Genomic DNA, 16,994 nt, shown 5'->3' with positions numbered 1-16,994 from the left:
GGTAGCCTCGGAGTGGGGAGGGGGGTAGCCTGGGCTCCCAGGGGGGTCTCGGGGGCCTCCGATGCGCGGCCGCTCCCGGGCTGCCAACTTGGGAAGAAGCGGATCTGTGCAGCCGCCTCCGGGCTCGGGGCTGCAAACTTTGGGGGAGGGAGAAGGGGAGGAGGAAAAGGAGGAGGAGCAGGAGGAAGCAGAAGCCTTATCCCAAGGAGTTTGGAGGCGGAGGGAGCAATCTGGGTCGGCAGCCTCCCCATCCAGGGCGGCCGACTGGGGAAGAGGAAGTTGGGGGCCGCAGCCCAGGGCGGAAAACGTGGGAGGAGGCGAAGGAAAAGGAGGAGGAGGAGGAGGAGGAAGCAGTCTTGGACCGCGGCCTCCCCGCCGTGGCCCGCAAACTTTGGAAGGGGGGGAGGAGGAGGAGGAAGAAGGAATCTTGCTCTGCGGCCTCCCCCCAAACGGGCCTGCAAACTTTTCGGGCTGCAGCAACCCGGCCGGGTCCCACAGACTTTAGGAGAGGAAGAGAAGACGGAGGAGGAGGAGGAGGAGGAGTGGGAAAGGGAGGAAGGAGCCCAGGCTTTGGGCTTCGGGCTTCGGGTAGGCCATCCGGGCCCGATGGGCCGGTCCTGGGGCGAGGGGCGGCTGGGGGCGTCCTCCCCGCTCCTCCTAGGGGTCACCTTGCTTCTGCACCTGGCACTGGGGAGCCGGTTGTGTCCGGCCGCGGGGGGTCCCCTGGACCATGGGCACCCGCCCCTCGCCTCCTGCTCTGGGGAGCCTTCTGGGATTGCCCCGCTCCCGGCTTGGCCGGTGGATGGGCAGGGACTAGCCCGGGATGAGGCCCGGGAGGACGAGGACAGGGAGGAGGAAGAGGAGGAGGAAGAGGAGGAGGAAGAGGAGGAGGAGGAGCAGGAGGCGATGGCCGAGGCGAAGGCCCGGCCTCCAACGTCCCACGCTCAGGTAGGCCCCTGTTGCCCATCTTTCCCGGCATCCTCTGCGCTGAACCATGCCCATTCACAACCAGGGTAGTTGTCAATAGTAATGATTATTATTGGCGACGACCAGGTGCCAAACACGGTTTATTGACTATTGATCGGATTTAAAAATAATAACGATGACGACGATGGTATTTGTGAAGGGCTTACTATGGGCCAAGCGCTGTTTATTGACTGTCGAGAGTATGCAATGATAATAATAATGAAGATGATGATGGTATTTGCTAAGCACTTACTATGCACCAAACATTGTTTATTGAGTAGTAATCGTATTTAATAATCGTAATCATGATGATAGTATTTGTTAAGCGCTTACTATGCACCAAGCATCGTTTATTGAGTAGTGATCGTATTTAATAATAGTGATGATGATGATGATGATGATGGTATTTGTTAAGCGCTTACTATGCGCCAAGCACTGTTTATTGAGCAGTGATCGTATTTAATAATAGTAATGATGATGATGGTATTTGTTAAGCGCTTACTATGCGCTAAGCACTGTTTATTGAGTAGTAATTGTATTTAATAATAGTAATGATGATGATGATGGTGGTATTTGTTAAGCGCTTACTATGCGCCAGGCACTGTTTATTGAGTAGTAATCGTATTTATTAATAGTAATGATGATGATGATGATGGTATTTGTTAAGCGCTTACTATGTGCCAAGCACTGTTTATTGACTATTAATTGTACTTAATACTAATGATGATGATGCTGCTGATGGTATTTGTTAAGCGCTTACTATGTGCCAAGCACTGTTCATTGACTGTTAATCATATTTAATAATAATAATAATAATAATAATGATGGTATTTGTTAAGCCCTTACTATGTTCCAAGCACTGTGTAAGCACTGGGGTAGACACAAGGAGATCTGGTTGTCCCACGGGGGGCTCACACTCTTCATCCCCATTTCAAAGATGAGGTCACTGAGGCACAGAGAAGTGAAGTGACTTGCCCAAAGTCACACAGCTGACAGGTGGCAGAGCTGGGATTTAGGACCCATGACCTCTGACTCCCAAGCCCGGTCTTTTTCCACTGAGCCATGCTGCTTCTCTATTTATGGAGTGCTTTCTGTGTGCCCAGCACTGTTTATCGATTCTTGATCGTATCTATTGAGCGTTTACTATGTGCCAAGCATGATTTATTGACTATTAATCGTATTTATGGAGCGCTTACTATGTGTCCAGCACTGTTTATTGATTCTCAATTGCATCTATTGAGCATTTATTATGTGCCAAGCACGGTTTATTGACTGTTAATCGTATTTATTCAGCATTTACTATGTGCCCAGCACTGTTTATTAATTATTGATCATATCTATTGAGCGGTTACTTTGTGCCCAACACTGTTTATTGATTATTGATCGTATTTATTGAGCACATACTATGTGCCCAGCATTTTTATTGATTACTACTCCAATTCTCTCCTTGACCCCCTCGGATCTGGCTTTTGTCCCCTTCACTCCCCAGAAACCCCCCTCTCAAAGGTCAGAAACGTGGCTCAGGGAAAAGAGCGCGGGCTTGGGAGTCAGAGAGCATGGGTTCGAATCCCAGCTCTGCCGCTCGTCAGCTGTGTGACTGTGGGCAAGTCACTTCACTTCTCTGTACCTCAGTTATCTCATCTGTCGAATGGGGATGCAGACCGTGAGCCTCACGTGGGACAACCTGATGACCCTGTATCTCCCCCAGCGCTTAGAACAGTGCTCTGCACATAGTAAGCGCTTAACAAATACCAACATTATTATTATGAGAAGCAGCGTGGCTCAGTGGAAAGAGCCCGGACTTGGGAGTCAGAGGTTATGGGTTTGAATTCCGGCTCTGCCACTTGTCAGCTGTGTGACTGGGGGCAAGTCACTTCACTTCTCAGGGTCTCAGTTCCCTCATCTGTAAAATGAGGATTAACTGTGAGCCTCACGTGCGACAACCTCATTCCCCTGTATCTTCCCCCAGCGCTTAGAACAGTGCTCTGCACATAGTAAGTGCTTAACAAATACCAACATTATCATTATTATTATCATCTCCTTCTTGCTAAATCCAATGGCCTCTACCCTATCCTGATCCTCCTTGACCTCTCGCCTGCCTTCGACTCTGTGGACCGATTCCCTTCTCCTGGAAACGTTATCCTACCTCGGCTTCACCGACATTGTCCTCTCCCGGTTCTCCTCCCGGCTCTTTGGCCGCTCATTCTCCATCTCTTCTGAGGGCCCCTCCTCCGTCTCCCACCCCCTAACTGTGGGGGTCTCTCGAAGTTCAGTTGTGGGTCCTCTTCTATTCTCCATCTCCATCCACTCCCTTGGGGAACTCATTCGCTCCCATGGCTTCAACTGCCACCTCGATGCGGACGATCCCCAACTCTCCATCTCCAGCCCTGATCTCTCCCCCTCTCTGCGGTCTCGCGTTTCCTTTTCCCTTCAAGACATCCCTACTTGGATGTCCTCCTGTCACGCCGAACTTACCCCGTCCTAAACAGAACTCCTGATCTTCCCACCCAAACCCTGGCCTCCTTCGACTTTCCTCTCACTGTGGACGGCGCCACCATCCTTCCTGTCTCACGAGCCCGCGATCTCGGCGTTATCCCTGACTCCTCTCTCTCTCTCCTTCAACCGACACATTCAATCCATCACTGAATCCTGTCGGTGTTGGTCCCACCTTCACAGCGTCGCTACAATCGGCCCCCTCCTCTCTGTTCCGATTGCTACCACGTTAATGCAAGTACTTCACCTAACCTGCCTAGATGACTGCATCCTTGCTGACCTCCCAGCCTTCTGTCTGTCCCCACTCCAGACCACGCTTTACTCTGCTGCCCAGATCATTTTTCTTCAGAAACGTTCAGGTCACGTCTCCCCACTCCTCAACAATGGTTGACCATCCAAGTCTGCGTCGAACAAAAACTCCTCACCGTTGGCTTTAAAGCACTCCAACACCTTGCCCCCTCCTACCTCACCTCCCTACTCTCAGTTGCACACTTTGATCCTCTACTGCTAATTTTTTCACTGTGCCTCCATCTCATCCATCTCACACCCGACCCCTTACCTACATCTTGCTTCTGGCCTGGAACACCCTCCCTCCTCAAATCTGACAATTCCTCTCCCGCACTTTCGAAGCCTTATTGAAGGCCCATCTCCTCTAAGAAGCCTTCCCTGACTAAGCCCTCCTTTCCTCTTCTCCCACTCCCTTCTGCGTCGCCCTGACTTGCTCCCTTTGTTCTTCCCCCCTCCCAGTCCCACACCACTTATGTCCTTAGGTGTCATTTCTTTATTTTTGTTCATGTCCATCTCCCCCGTTCTAGACTGTAAGCTCATTGTGGGCAGGGAATGTGTCTGTTTATTGTAGTATAGTCCACTCCCAAGCTCTTAGTACAGTGCTCCACGCTCATTAAATACAACCGAATGAAAGAATGAACAGGTGCGATTGACTGATTGACTTACCGAGTGCAGAGCACTGTATTAAACACTTAGAAGGGTACAGTATGACAGAGTCGGTAGACACGTTCCCTGCCCACAACCAGCTTGCATTCTAGAGAGGGAGAGCAGTCGTATCGTGGCACTGGTGCACGTGCTCTTCATTTTTTAAGTATTTATTTTATTGAGACTGTGTTATTTTCTTTTGCAAGTCGTGCCATTCAGAGGGGAATCTGGTAACGTCTGGATAGGGCAACGTAGGAGTTGAGAAATGAGGAAAGCGAGGCACGGGGTAGAAAGTTGGCTTGGTGGCTGGAGGTTTTGTAGCAGACCTAGAGGAATTTGGGATTTGGAAATGGCATTGTGAGAATGCTTATTAGCTAAGGCAAACCATGGCTGGTTTATTAATTTCTTCACTTTTTATGGTATATGTTATAATAATAGTAATGGTATTTACTAAGCCCTGACTATGTGCCAGTCACTGTTCTAAGTGCTGGGTTAGATACAAGGTAATCAGGTTGGACACAGTCCACGCCCCACATAGGGTTCACAGTCGTAATCCCCTTTTTACAGATGAGGTAGCCGAGGCACAGGGAAGTGAAGTGTCTTGCCCCAAGTCACACAGCGGACAGGTGGCCGAGCCGGGGTTTAGGACCCAGGTCCTTCTGCCTCCCAGGCCTGTGCCCTACCCACTAAGTCCCGCTGGTTCTCAGGTGGTTATGTGAATTAGCTTTGTCATTCCCACCCTGCAGAGGGGAAAACTGAAGCTCTTATATTTTTCAGATTTTGATCCTTAAAAAGCACATGCTTTGGCCAAGTCATAAAGTTTATGACTTTAAACTGCTATAATAATAATAATGATGATGATGGTATGTGTTAAGGGCTTACTGTGTGCCAAGCACTGTTTAGAACAGTGCTGGGGTAGATACAAGGTCATCAGGTGGTCCCACGTGGGGGTCCCAGTCTCAATCCCCATATTCCAGATGAGGTAACTGAGGCACCAAGAAGTGAAGTGACTTGCCCAAGGTCAAACAGCAGACATGTGGTGGAGCTGGGATTAGAACCCATGTTCTCTGACTCCCAAGCCCGGCTCTTGCCACTAAGCCACTCCGTTACGCATGCAGTAGGTGAACTTTGAACACCGAAATCTCTGGGTGTTAGATTTCTTACTCATAATCATAGTATTTGTTAAGCGCGCACTATATGCCAAGCGTTTAGTATGGTGCTCTGCACCCAGTAAATACTCCTAAATAGCATTGATGATGATGATGATGATGATGACGGGGGGGGGGGGGACGACGCACAAGATAATCAGAATGGATAAAATCTTTACTCCACACCAGGTTTATGTGTGGAAATGATGCCGTTTCCTTTGCCTTTAGATTGTGCAGAGCACTGACCCAAGCCTTAGGAAAAGGTGTGAGGATATTAACGGACTTGAGCCGTCTCAAAAGGAACCCTATCTGAAAGGAAGGGAACTGACAGAAAACTAGGAAAAGGAGTCGTGGACTATATTCAGCATAAAACAACTCATTCATTCATTCAATAGTATTTATTGAGCACTTACTATATGCAGAGCACTGTACTAAGCGCTTGGAATGTCCAAATCGGCACCAGATAGAGACGGTCCCTGCCCTTTGACGGGCTCACGGTCTAATCGGGGGAGACGGGCAGATGAGAACAATGGCAATAAATAGAGTCAAGGGGAAGAACATCTCATTAACAAAATAAATAGGGTGATGAAGATATGTTCAGTTGGGTGGATGAGTACAGTGCCGAGGGGATGGGACGGGAGAGGGGGAGGAGCAGAGGAAAAAGGTGGAGAAGGGGGTTTAGCTGCGGAGAGATGAAGCGGGGGGTAGAGGGAGCAGAGGGAAAAGGGGAGCTCAGTGTGGGAAGGCCTCTTGGAGGAGGTGAGCTTTAAGTAGGGATTTGAAGAGGGGAAGAGAATGAGTTCCAGCACTAAAATACTGGAAGGGAATAATAGAACCAATTGATCCTATCTATAGAGCGCTTACTATGTGCGGAGTACTGTACTAAGCACTAGGGAGGGTACAGTATTACAGAGTTTTCACATTCCCTGTCACAGTGGAATTCATTAGGTGTTTAATAGGTGCTTTGCACTGGGGAAGACATAGTATTAGCGGATTGGACACAGTCTCTGTCCCACATGGGACTCACAGTCTAACGGGGAGGGAGAATGGGGGACCTGGGTTCTAATCCCAGTTCTGCCATTTGCCAGCTGTGTGACCTTGGGCAAGTCACTTAAGACTAAGTGTTAGAGAGAAGCAGCGTGGCTTAGCGGAAAGAGCCCGGGCTTGGGAGTCAGAGGTCGTGGGTTCTAATCCCTGCTCCGCCGCCTGTCAGCTGTGTGACTTTGGACAAGTCACTTCACTTCTCTGTGTCTCAGCTCCCATCTGGAAAATGGGGATTAAGACTGTGAGCCCCATCTGGGACAACCTGATAACCTTGTGTCTCCCTCCTCCGTGCTTAGAACACTGCTTGGCACAAAGTAAGCGCTTAACAAATACCATCACCATTATTATTATTATTATTAACTTCTGCACGCCTCAGTTTCCTCAACGTTAAAATGGGGATTAAAACTGTAAGCCCTATGCGGGACTGGGACTGTGTCGAACCTGACAAATCTGTATCTACCCAAGTGCTTAGTAAAGTGCCTGACACATAGTAAATGCTTAACAAATACCATTAAAAAACACATTAAATACCTATTTTACCCATGAGGAAAGTGGAGCACTGGGGACTTAAGGCAAGGGACAGAGCCAGGATTAGAACCCAGCTCCTCTGACTTCCAGGCCCTTGCTTTTTCCTCTAGGCCACGCTGCTTCCCTCTCTTCATTCGCAAGGGGTCAGACGGTAGTTGATATCGTTATTATCTTGGGGGATTTAAGTGCTTTCCGGGTGCCATCACTGGACTAAACCCTGAGGTGGAATCAGATTGGACGCGTTCCCTGCCATTCATGGGGTATGAAATGAGCTGACCATCCACCGCTCTGCACACAGTGAGCGCTCAATAAATACCAATCATGATAATGATGATGGCGGTCCTGAGCATTTAAATAATAATAATAATAATAATGTTGGTATTTGTTAAGCGCTTACTAGGTGCAGAGCACCGTTTTAAGCACTGGGATAGATACAGGATAATCAGGTTGTCCCACATGATAATAATAATAATATTGGTATTTGTTAAGCGCTTACTAGGTGCAGAGCACCATTTTAAGCACTGGGATAGATACAGGATAATCAGGTTGTCCCACATAATAATAATAATAATAATGTTGGTATTTGTTAAGCGCTTACTAGGTGCAGAGCACTGTTCTAAGCGCTGGGATAGATACAGGATAATCAGGTTGTCCCACATAATAATAATAATAATAATAGTGATAATAATGTTGGTATTTGTTAAGCGCTTACTAGGTGCAGAGCACTGTTCTAATTGCTGGGATAGATACAGGATAATCAGGTTGCCCCACATAATAATAATAATAATGTTGGTATTTGTTAAGCGCTTACTAGGTGGAGAGCACCGTTCTAAGCGCTGGGGTAGACACAGGGGAATCAAGTTGTCCCACTGGGGCTCACAGTCTTAATCCCCATTTTCCAGATGAGGTAACTGAGGCCCAGAGAAGTGAAGTGACTTGCCCACAGTCACACAGCTGACAAGCGGCAGAGCGGGGATTCGAACCCATGGCCTCTGACTCCAAATCCCGTGCTCTTTGTAATCCCCATTTTCCCGATGAGGGAACTGAGGCCCAGAGAAGTGAAGTGACTTGCCCACAGTCACACAGCTGACAAGCGGCAGAGCCGGGATTCGAACCCTTGACCTCCGGCTCCCCAGCCCGGGCTCTTTCCACTGAGCCACGCTGCTTCTCCGTTTAAAGCGTTGAGGACTTTGGCTCGGTCCCCCCTCCTACCTCCGCTCGCTGATCTCCTCCTCCAGCCCAGCCCGCGCACTCCGCTCCTCCAGTGCCAGCTTCCACACTGGGCCCCGATCTCATCCGTCTCACCGCCGAACCCTTTCCCGCATCCTCCCCCTACCCTGGGACTCCCTCCCCGTCCACACAGTCCAGACCACCGCTCTCCCCACCTTCAAACCCTTACTAAATTCACACCTCCTCCAAGAGGCCTTCCCCGCCGAAGGTCTCTTTTCCCCGGCTCGCTCGCCCTTCTGCATCGTCTCTGCGCTCGGATCTGTGACATTTGGTCATTTGATATTGGCCCCAGACCTCTCAACCCCACAGCACTTACGTACAGATCTTTCCATAGTATAAATTACTTGTTTATTCCTGTTAATGTTTGTCTCCCCCTCTAGACTGAGAGCTTGTTCATTCATTCATTCATTCATTCATTCTGTGGTATTTATTGAGCGCTTACTATGTGCAGAGCACTGTACTAAGTGCTTGGAATGGACAATTTGCAACAGATAGAGACAATCCCTGCCCAATGACGGGCTCAGGGTCTAATGAGGGAGACAGACAACAGAGTAAAACAGAACAAAACAAAAACAAGAAACATTATCACGATGAATAGAATGAAGGGGATGGACACCTCATTAACAAAATAATTAGGGTCACTCATTCATCCATTCAGGAGTATTTACTGAGTGCTTACTGTGTGCAGGGCACTGTACTAAGCACTTGGAATGTATAATTCGGCAACAGATAGAGGCGATTCATTCATTCAATCAAATTGATTGAGCGCTTACTGTGTGCAGAGCACTGGACTAAGCACTTGGGAGAGGACAATTCGGCAACAGATAGAGACAGTTCATTCATTCAATGTTATTTATTGAGCGCTTACCATGTGCAGATCACTGTACTAAGCGCAGGGAATACCTGATAATTCTGTTGTATTGGACTCCCCCGAGAGCTTAGTACAGTGATCTGCGCAAAGTGAGCGCTCAGTAATTACCACTGATGGATTGACTGATCACTTTAGAATGAACCAAGCTAGAATCACTTTAGAATCATCCGTTCATTCGGTCAATTCATTAATTGTATTTATTGAGCACTTACTGTGTGCAGAGCACTGTACTAAGCCCTTGGAAAGTACAATTCAGCAACAGATAGAGACGATCCCTACCCAACAACGGGCTCGCGGTCTAGAAGGGGGGAGACAGGCAAAGGAAAATGAAACGAAGCAAGTAAACAGGCATCAGTAACATCAATATAAATGAATAGAATTATAGAGCGATACACATCATTAATAAAATAAATAGAATAGATATGTACATCATATTGATAGAATAGTTGATAGAATCAACTATCAGCCTGTGGATTTCAGTTCGTTTCTAAGTTGTGGGCCCCAGGTCTGACCTGACTCCTCTACTGAGGCACGTCGCCTAAAAATCCAGGCTAAAAACTGTATTTTTTTGTTAATCGTATTTGTGAAGCCCTTTCTACGTTCCAGGCACTGTTTTAAGTTCTGGGGTAGATACAGCCTAATCAGGTTGGACGCAGTCCCCGTCCCACACGGGGCTCACCATCTTAATCCCCATTTTACAGATGAGGTAACGGGGGGCTCGGAGAAGAGAAGTGACGTGCTCAAGGTCATAAAGCGGACAAGTGACGGAGCCGGGACTCGAACCCAGATCCTTCCGACTTCCAGGCCCGTGCGCTATCCACTAGGCCACGCTGCTCCTCACCAGCCGCCCTTGCAGCTCTTTACCTGGAAGCGGTGGACACAGATACCAACCTCACTCGCCTTCCCTGCCCGAGAAGCCCCTGACCTGTGCTTAACCTTCACGCCTCACGATTTCTTCATTGTTTACATTCAGCCTGTAGAGAAGCAGCACGGCCTGGTCGCTAGAGCCCGGGCCTGGGAGTCAGTAGGTCGTGGGTTCTAATCCCAGCTCCGCCACTTGTCGGCTGTGTCAACTTGCGCAAGTCACTTCACTTCTCTGGGCCTCAGTTCCCTCATCTGTCAAATGGACGGTGAGCCCCACGTGGGACAGGGACTGTGTCCAACCCAATTTGCTTGAATCCACCCCAGCGCATAGTACCGTGCCTGGCATATAGTAAGTGCTTAACAAATGCCATAATCATTATCATAATTATCCAAATCCTGCCAATTTTTCCTCCAAAATGACTTCTTCAATCTGCCCTTTCCTCTGCATCCAAACAATTACCACCTTCGTCCAGACACTTGTGAAATAGTAACTATGGCATTTGTTAAGAAGAAGCAGCGTGGCTCAGTGGAAAGAGCCCGGGCTTGGGAGTCAGAGGTCATGGGTTTGAATCCCGGCTCTGCCACTTGTCAGCTGTGTGACTGTGGGCAAATCACTTAACTGTGCCTCAATTACCTCATCTGTAAAATGGGGATTAACTGTGAGCCCCACGTGGGATAACCTGATGGCCCTGTATCTACCCCAGTGCTTAGAACAGTGTTCTGCACATAGTAAGTGCTTAACAAATACCAACATTATTATTATTAAGTGTTTATTTTCTGTTAAGCACTGGGGGAGATACAAAATAATTAGATCAGAGACAGTTCCTGCAAAGTGGATAGGGAAGGTATCTGTTATATTTTTATATTGTCCTCTCCCAAGTGCTTAGTTCAGTGCTCTGCACACAGTAAGCCCTCAATAAATACGACCGACTGACTACAGGAGACTTACAGTGCAAAATGGAAGAAGCTGATTATGGGCAGGGAACAAGTCTGCCAATTTTCTTGTGTTGTACTCTCCCAGGCGCTTAGAACAGCACTCTGCACATAGTAATCATACCGTTGCTCGAGTGATTGAAGAACAGGTATTTAATCTCTATTTTACAGATGAGGAAATGAAGCTCAGATCATTTTGGTGACTTGCTCAGGGTCACAGAGATGTCAAGTGGAGGAGTAGGATTAGTAATTAAGCTAGCCATCAGTAGTAAGTAGGATAGCAACCAATCAAGCAGTGTGGCTCGGTGGAAAGAGCAAGAGCTTGGGAGTCAGAGGTCATGGGTGCTAATCCTGGCTCTGCCACTTGTCAGCTGTGTGACTTTGGGCAAGTCACTTCGCTTCTCTGTGCCTCAGTTACCCAGCACTTAGAACAGTGCTTGGCACATAGTAAGCCCTTAACAAATACCATTATTATTATCAATCACTGATACTTATTGAGCACTATACCGTTTGCAGAGCACTATACTAAGTGTTTAGGAGGATATAAGAGTTGGTAGACATGTTCCCTGCCCACAAGGAGCTTACAGTCTACAGGGAGAATCAGACAAGGAGCTCTCTCTCTCTGTCCCCCTCTCTGTTTCTCTCTCTGTGTCTCTCCCTCTCTGTTTTTCTCTCTCTCTCTCTCTCACGCTCTTTCTTTTTCTTATGCCTTCCTTAAACTCTTTGGACATTTGGAATTCACCTTAATTGGGTTGGACACAGTTCCTGTCCCACATGAGGCACACAGTCTAAGTAGGACGGAGTAGGATTTAATCCCCATTTTACAGATAAGGTAACTGAGGCCCAGAGAAATTAGGTGATTTTTTTCCAGCGTCCCGTAGGAGACACGTCAGAGCTGTTTCTTCCCCTCAAAGAGCTTATAACAGGATACTGTAACTTGAGGAATCTTTCTCAAAGTTGGACACAGTTCCTGTCCCACATGGGGCTCACAGTCTAAGTAGGAAGGAGTAGGATTTAATCCCCAATTTACAGATAAGGTAACTGAGGCCCAGAGATATTAGGTGATTTTTCCCAATGTCCCGTAGAAGACAAGTCAGGGCGGCTTCTTCCCCTCAAAGAGCTTATAACAGGATACTGTAACTTGAGGAATGTTTCTCCAAGTTGGACACAGTTCCTGTCCCACATGGGGCTCTCAGTCTAAGTAGGAAGGAGTAGGATTTAATTCCCAATTTACAGATGAGGTAACTGAGGCCCAGAGCTGAGGTGATTTTTCCCAACGTCCCATAGAAGACACGTCAGAGCTGTTTCTTCCCCTCAAAGAGCTTATAACAGAGTACTGTAACTTGAGGAATCTTTCTCGAAGTTGCAGAAGTGACTTTGCAGCTGGAAACGAGATTCTGTAGGATGGTACTTTTGATGGAAACGAAGGGCTTTCGTATCTAAGAATTAGAAAAAGATCGGTCACACGGTGAAATGAGTTTCTCCCGCAATTTGAGTACTTTCCTGTGGTGCTTTTAGAGAGCTTCATTCTTTCCCTTAGCTTTCTCTATTTCCTTGGTCTCCTGGTGAGAAGGCTCGATCTCTTATTCGACGTCAACTAGTTGCCATGGCGATGACTGACCGTCCAGGAGTCCACACGGAAGAATGTGTAATTTGTGTCCTGGGAGTTTAGTGGTTACTCTTTAAATGAGTTCTTTGGGAACCTTGACTTTAATCTCTTCTCCTCACGGTGCCTCGTTCTCGCCTGTCCCGCCGTCGACCCCTGGGCCACGTCCTCCCACTGTTCTGGAACGCCCTCCCTCCTCCCCTCCGCCAAACTAACTCTCCTTCCCTCTTCAAAGCCCTGCTGAGAGCTCACCTCTTCCAGGAGGCCTTCCCAGGCTGAGCCCTCCCTTTCCCTCTGCCCCTCCTCCTCTCCCTCTGCTCTACCCCTTCCCCTCCCCACAGCACTTGTTTATATTTGTATATATTATTTATTACTCTATTTTATTAATTATGTGTATATATCTATGATTCTACTGATCCATTTTGATGGCATTGATGCCTGTCTACTTGTTTCGTTTTGTTGTCTGTCACCCCCGTTTAGAGTGTGAGCCCGTCATTGGGCAGGGATCGTCTCTATCTGTCGCCGAATTGTACATTCCAAGTGCTTAGTACGATGCTCTGCACACAGTAAGCGCTCAATAAATATAATTGAATGAATGAATGGTGGCACCATATCTCTACGGTCGGCACCATATCTCACATCCTCCCTCCTGGCTGGCACCCCTTAGCCCCCCCAAAACCCACCCACCCACCCACACCCCTTCACATCTGGTATATCCCCGCTCTCCCCACTACCCGAGCGATCCTGAAATCTCATCTCCTCCAGGAGGCCTTCTCTGACTAACCTCTCATCCGTCCACACCGTTTTTCACAACCTCTTACTGTACCAATTCACATACATAATAGTAATGACTCTATTCGTTAAACGCTCATCATGTGCCGGACACTGGACTGAACGTCGGGGTGGATACGAGCAAATCGAGTTGGACCCAGTCCCTGTCCCACGTGGGGCTCACAGTTTCAATCCCTGTTTTACGAAAGACGGCATGAGACCCGGAGAAGTGAAGTTCATTCAACTTCATTCAATCGTTCAGTCGTTTTTATTGAGCGCTTACGCTGTGCAGAGCTCTGTACTAAGCGTTTGGGAAAGTACGATATAGCAGTAAAGAGGGACAATCTCCCTCCCTGCCCCACAGCACACACAAATATATATGTAATAATAATAATAATGTTGGTATTTGTTAAGCGCTTACAATGTGCAGAGCACTGTTCGAAGCGCTGGGGTAGATCCAGAGTAATCAGGTTGTCCCACGTGGGGCTCACAGTTAATCCCCATTTTACAGATGAGGGAACTGAGGCACAGAGAAGTTAAGTGACTTGCCCACAGTCACACAGCTGACAAGTGGCAGAGGGGGGATTCGAACCCATGACCTCTGACTCCAAAGCCCATGCTCTTTCCACTGAGACACGCTGTTTCTCATAATACATACATACGTATATATATATGTGTATGTGTGTACATATGTATTTATATATATATGTAAATATCTACAATTCTATTTATTATAAATAATATAAATTGTGCCTGTTTACCTTTTTGTTGTCTGTCTCCCCCAACTAGACCGTAAACCCGCTGTGGGCAGGGAATGTCTCTATTGCTGAACTGTACTTTCCCAGCACTTAGTACAGTGCTCTGCACACATTAAGTGCTCAATAAATACAATTGAATGAGTGAATGAATGAATCCCTGCGTATAACGAGCTCACAGTCCGGAAGTGATTTGCCCCAAGTCCCACAGCAGATGAGTGGTGGAGCCGGGATTAGAACCCAGGTCCTTCTGACTCCCAGGCCAGTGCCGTCTCCAGCACGCCATGATGCTTCTAGAACCGACCTGCCGAAACCCGGGATCTAATGAGGATCACGTAACCCCTTTTTCTCTTTTCTGTGAGTGATTTGAGTCGATCTCTCCCTCTTGACTGTAAAATCGTTAATGTCAGGAATCATGTCCCTCTAACAATCAGTCATTTATATGAAGTACTTCCCTGGTGCAGAGCACGATAGTCAACACGTGATGATTCTCGTGGCTTAGTGCTTAGAGCACGGGCCGGTGAATCAGAAGGACGTGGGTTCGAATCCCGGCTCTGCCACCTGTCTGCTCTGTGACCTCGGGCAAGTCACTTCTCTTCTCTGGGCCTCAGTGACCTCATCTGTAAAATGGAGATTAAGACTGGGAGCCCCATGAGGGACAGGAACTGTGTCCATCTTGTTATCTTGTATCTACCCCAGCGCTTAATGCAGTGCCTGGCACAGAGCAAGTGCTTAATAATAATAATGTTGGTATTTGTTAAGCGCTTACTAGGTGCCGAGCACTGTTCTAAGCGCTGGGGTAGACATAGGGGAATCAGGTTGTCCCACGTGGGGCTTACAGTCTTAATCCCCATTTTCCAGATGAGGGAACTGAGAGTGACTTGCCCACAGTCACACAGCCGACAAGTGGCAGAGCTGAGATTCGAACTCATGAGCCCTGACTCCAAAGCCCGTGCTCTTTCCACTGAGCCACGCTGCTTCTCAAATCCACCGTTGTTATTTTTGTCATTGTTTTTTACTGAGGACTTACTATACGTAAAGCACTGTACTGAGCATTTGGGAAAGTATAAAAAGAGGTGTCAGTAGGTATGATCCGTGCCTAGGAGGAGTTCAAGGTTCTGGGCTTCTGGGATGAGTGACATGCCGGTGGTGGTGTCCACAGGGGTGGGAAAGTTGTATGGGGAAGCTGCTCTCGTGGGAACATGAGGAGTTTGGTTTTCGGCATGTTTACGCTGAGCCCCTGGTGTGACAACCCAGAGGAGTCCCCTATTGGTATATTAATAATAATAAATAATAATAATGGTAATTTTGAAGTGCTTCCTATGTGCCAAGCACTGTTCTAAGCATTGGGGTAGATGCAAGTTAATCGGGTTGGACACAGTCCCTGTCCCGCATGGGGCTCACAGTCGTCATCCCCATTTTACAGATGAGGGAACTGAGGCCCAGAGAAGTGAAGTGATTTGCCCAAGGTCACACAGCAGACAACTCCCAAGTGCTTAATACAGTGCGATTCTATTATTTTGTTAATGAGATGTACATCACCTTGATTCTATTTATTTGCTATTGTTTTAATGAGATGTTCATCCCCTTGATTCTATTTATTGCTATTGTTCTTGTCTGCCCGTCTCCCCCCGATTAGACCGTAAGCCCGTCAGAGGGCAGGGACCGTCTCTATCTGTTACCGATTTGTTCATTCCAAGCGCTTAGTACAGTGCTCTGCACATAGTAAGCGCTCAATAAATACTATTGAATGAATGCTCCGCACACAGTAAGCACTCAAAAAATGTGATTGACTGAATGATTGAGTTGCATATTTGCAGGTCAAGTGAGGAGTCAGGGACGGAAAGGGAATATTAAAGTAAATTCATGAAATTTCGTAGTTCTAAAATTCAGATTTTGGGCTCTAGTTGTTCAAGCCAGTCGTTTATGTTGATTTGATTTTGATAAAAGTTCAATTTATTTTATAATGTTCAATTCCAACAAACGGTATGGTTTTATATAACAGTTATGTTTTGGGTTATTTTCCCTAAATTAAGTCCTTCTAAAGAGTGGAAGGAAAAAGTGTTTGGTTCCTGTAAGGGTGAAAAGCGACTTATTTAAAATAAAGTTAAATCCTGTGCTGATTTAAAAATTTTTATAATGGTATTTGTTAAGCACCGACTGTGTGCCGGGCACTGTACCAGGTGCTGGGGTAGATACAAGCTAATCAGGTTGGACACAGCGCCCGTCCCACGTGGGACTCCCAGTCGTAATCTGAGGCCCAGAGAAGTTAGATGACTTTCCCAAGGTCAGGCAGCAAGCAGGCGGAAGAGTCAGGATTAGAACTCAGCTCCTCTGACTCCCAGGCCTGCTCTTTTCTCTATCCACTACACCACACTTTTTCCCACTCTGATTCAAATGACCAGGAATTTGGGGAATCCTTAAAGAATATGATCTGGTTTAGTCTTGCCCCAGGATGACACTTAGCAGATATCACGTAAAATTAAATTTGTGTGCCTTTATCAATTTTTTGGTGTCTCTTGCAAACTTTAGGACTTGAAGCTTAAGATGGATGGTGATAAAGCCAGCTGCTGCTCCAGTACAGCAGGTATGTTTTTGTAATAATCATTCTTTTAATTGTTTAAATCCTTTAAAGAGCTTTCAGTCAGTTTAACCAAGTCCTTTCCTGACTTTTCACTTGCCTTTCAAAGTCCTCTATGCATTGCTAAACAAGTGCACGCAGCATCTCAGCAGCGTGGCTCAGTGGAAAGAGCCTGGGCTTGGGAGTCAGAGGTTGTGAGTTCTAATCCCAGCTCTGCCACTTGTCAGCTGGGTGACTTTGGGCAAGTCACTTAACTTCTCTGTGCTTCAGT

General features: G+C 47.3%; 1 protein-coding gene across 1 annotated transcript in view; it reads left to right on the top strand.

Annotated features, from left to right (window-relative positions):
* The first annotated feature begins 176 nt into the window (after positions 1–176).
* Positions 177–16,994, top strand: part of EVC2 (EvC ciliary complex subunit 2) — a 174,393-nt gene continuing 157,575 nt past the window's right edge. The window contains exons 1-2 of the mRNA XM_029063978.2: positions 177–948; positions 16,675–16,729. Coding sequence (XP_028919811.1) covers positions 607–948; positions 16,675–16,729 — 397 coding nt within the window. The 5' untranslated portion in view covers positions 177–606. The remainder of the gene's footprint in view (positions 949–16,674; positions 16,730–16,994) is intronic.

Source organism: Ornithorhynchus anatinus, chromosome 4 (genome assembly GCF_004115215.2).
Source record: "Ornithorhynchus anatinus isolate Pmale09 chromosome 4, mOrnAna1.pri.v4, whole genome shotgun sequence".
Lineage (NCBI taxonomy): Eukaryota > Metazoa > Chordata > Mammalia > Monotremata > Ornithorhynchidae > Ornithorhynchus > Ornithorhynchus anatinus.
Note: the sequence above shows the minus strand (reverse complement) of the source record. Positions and strands in the feature narration are given on the sequence as shown.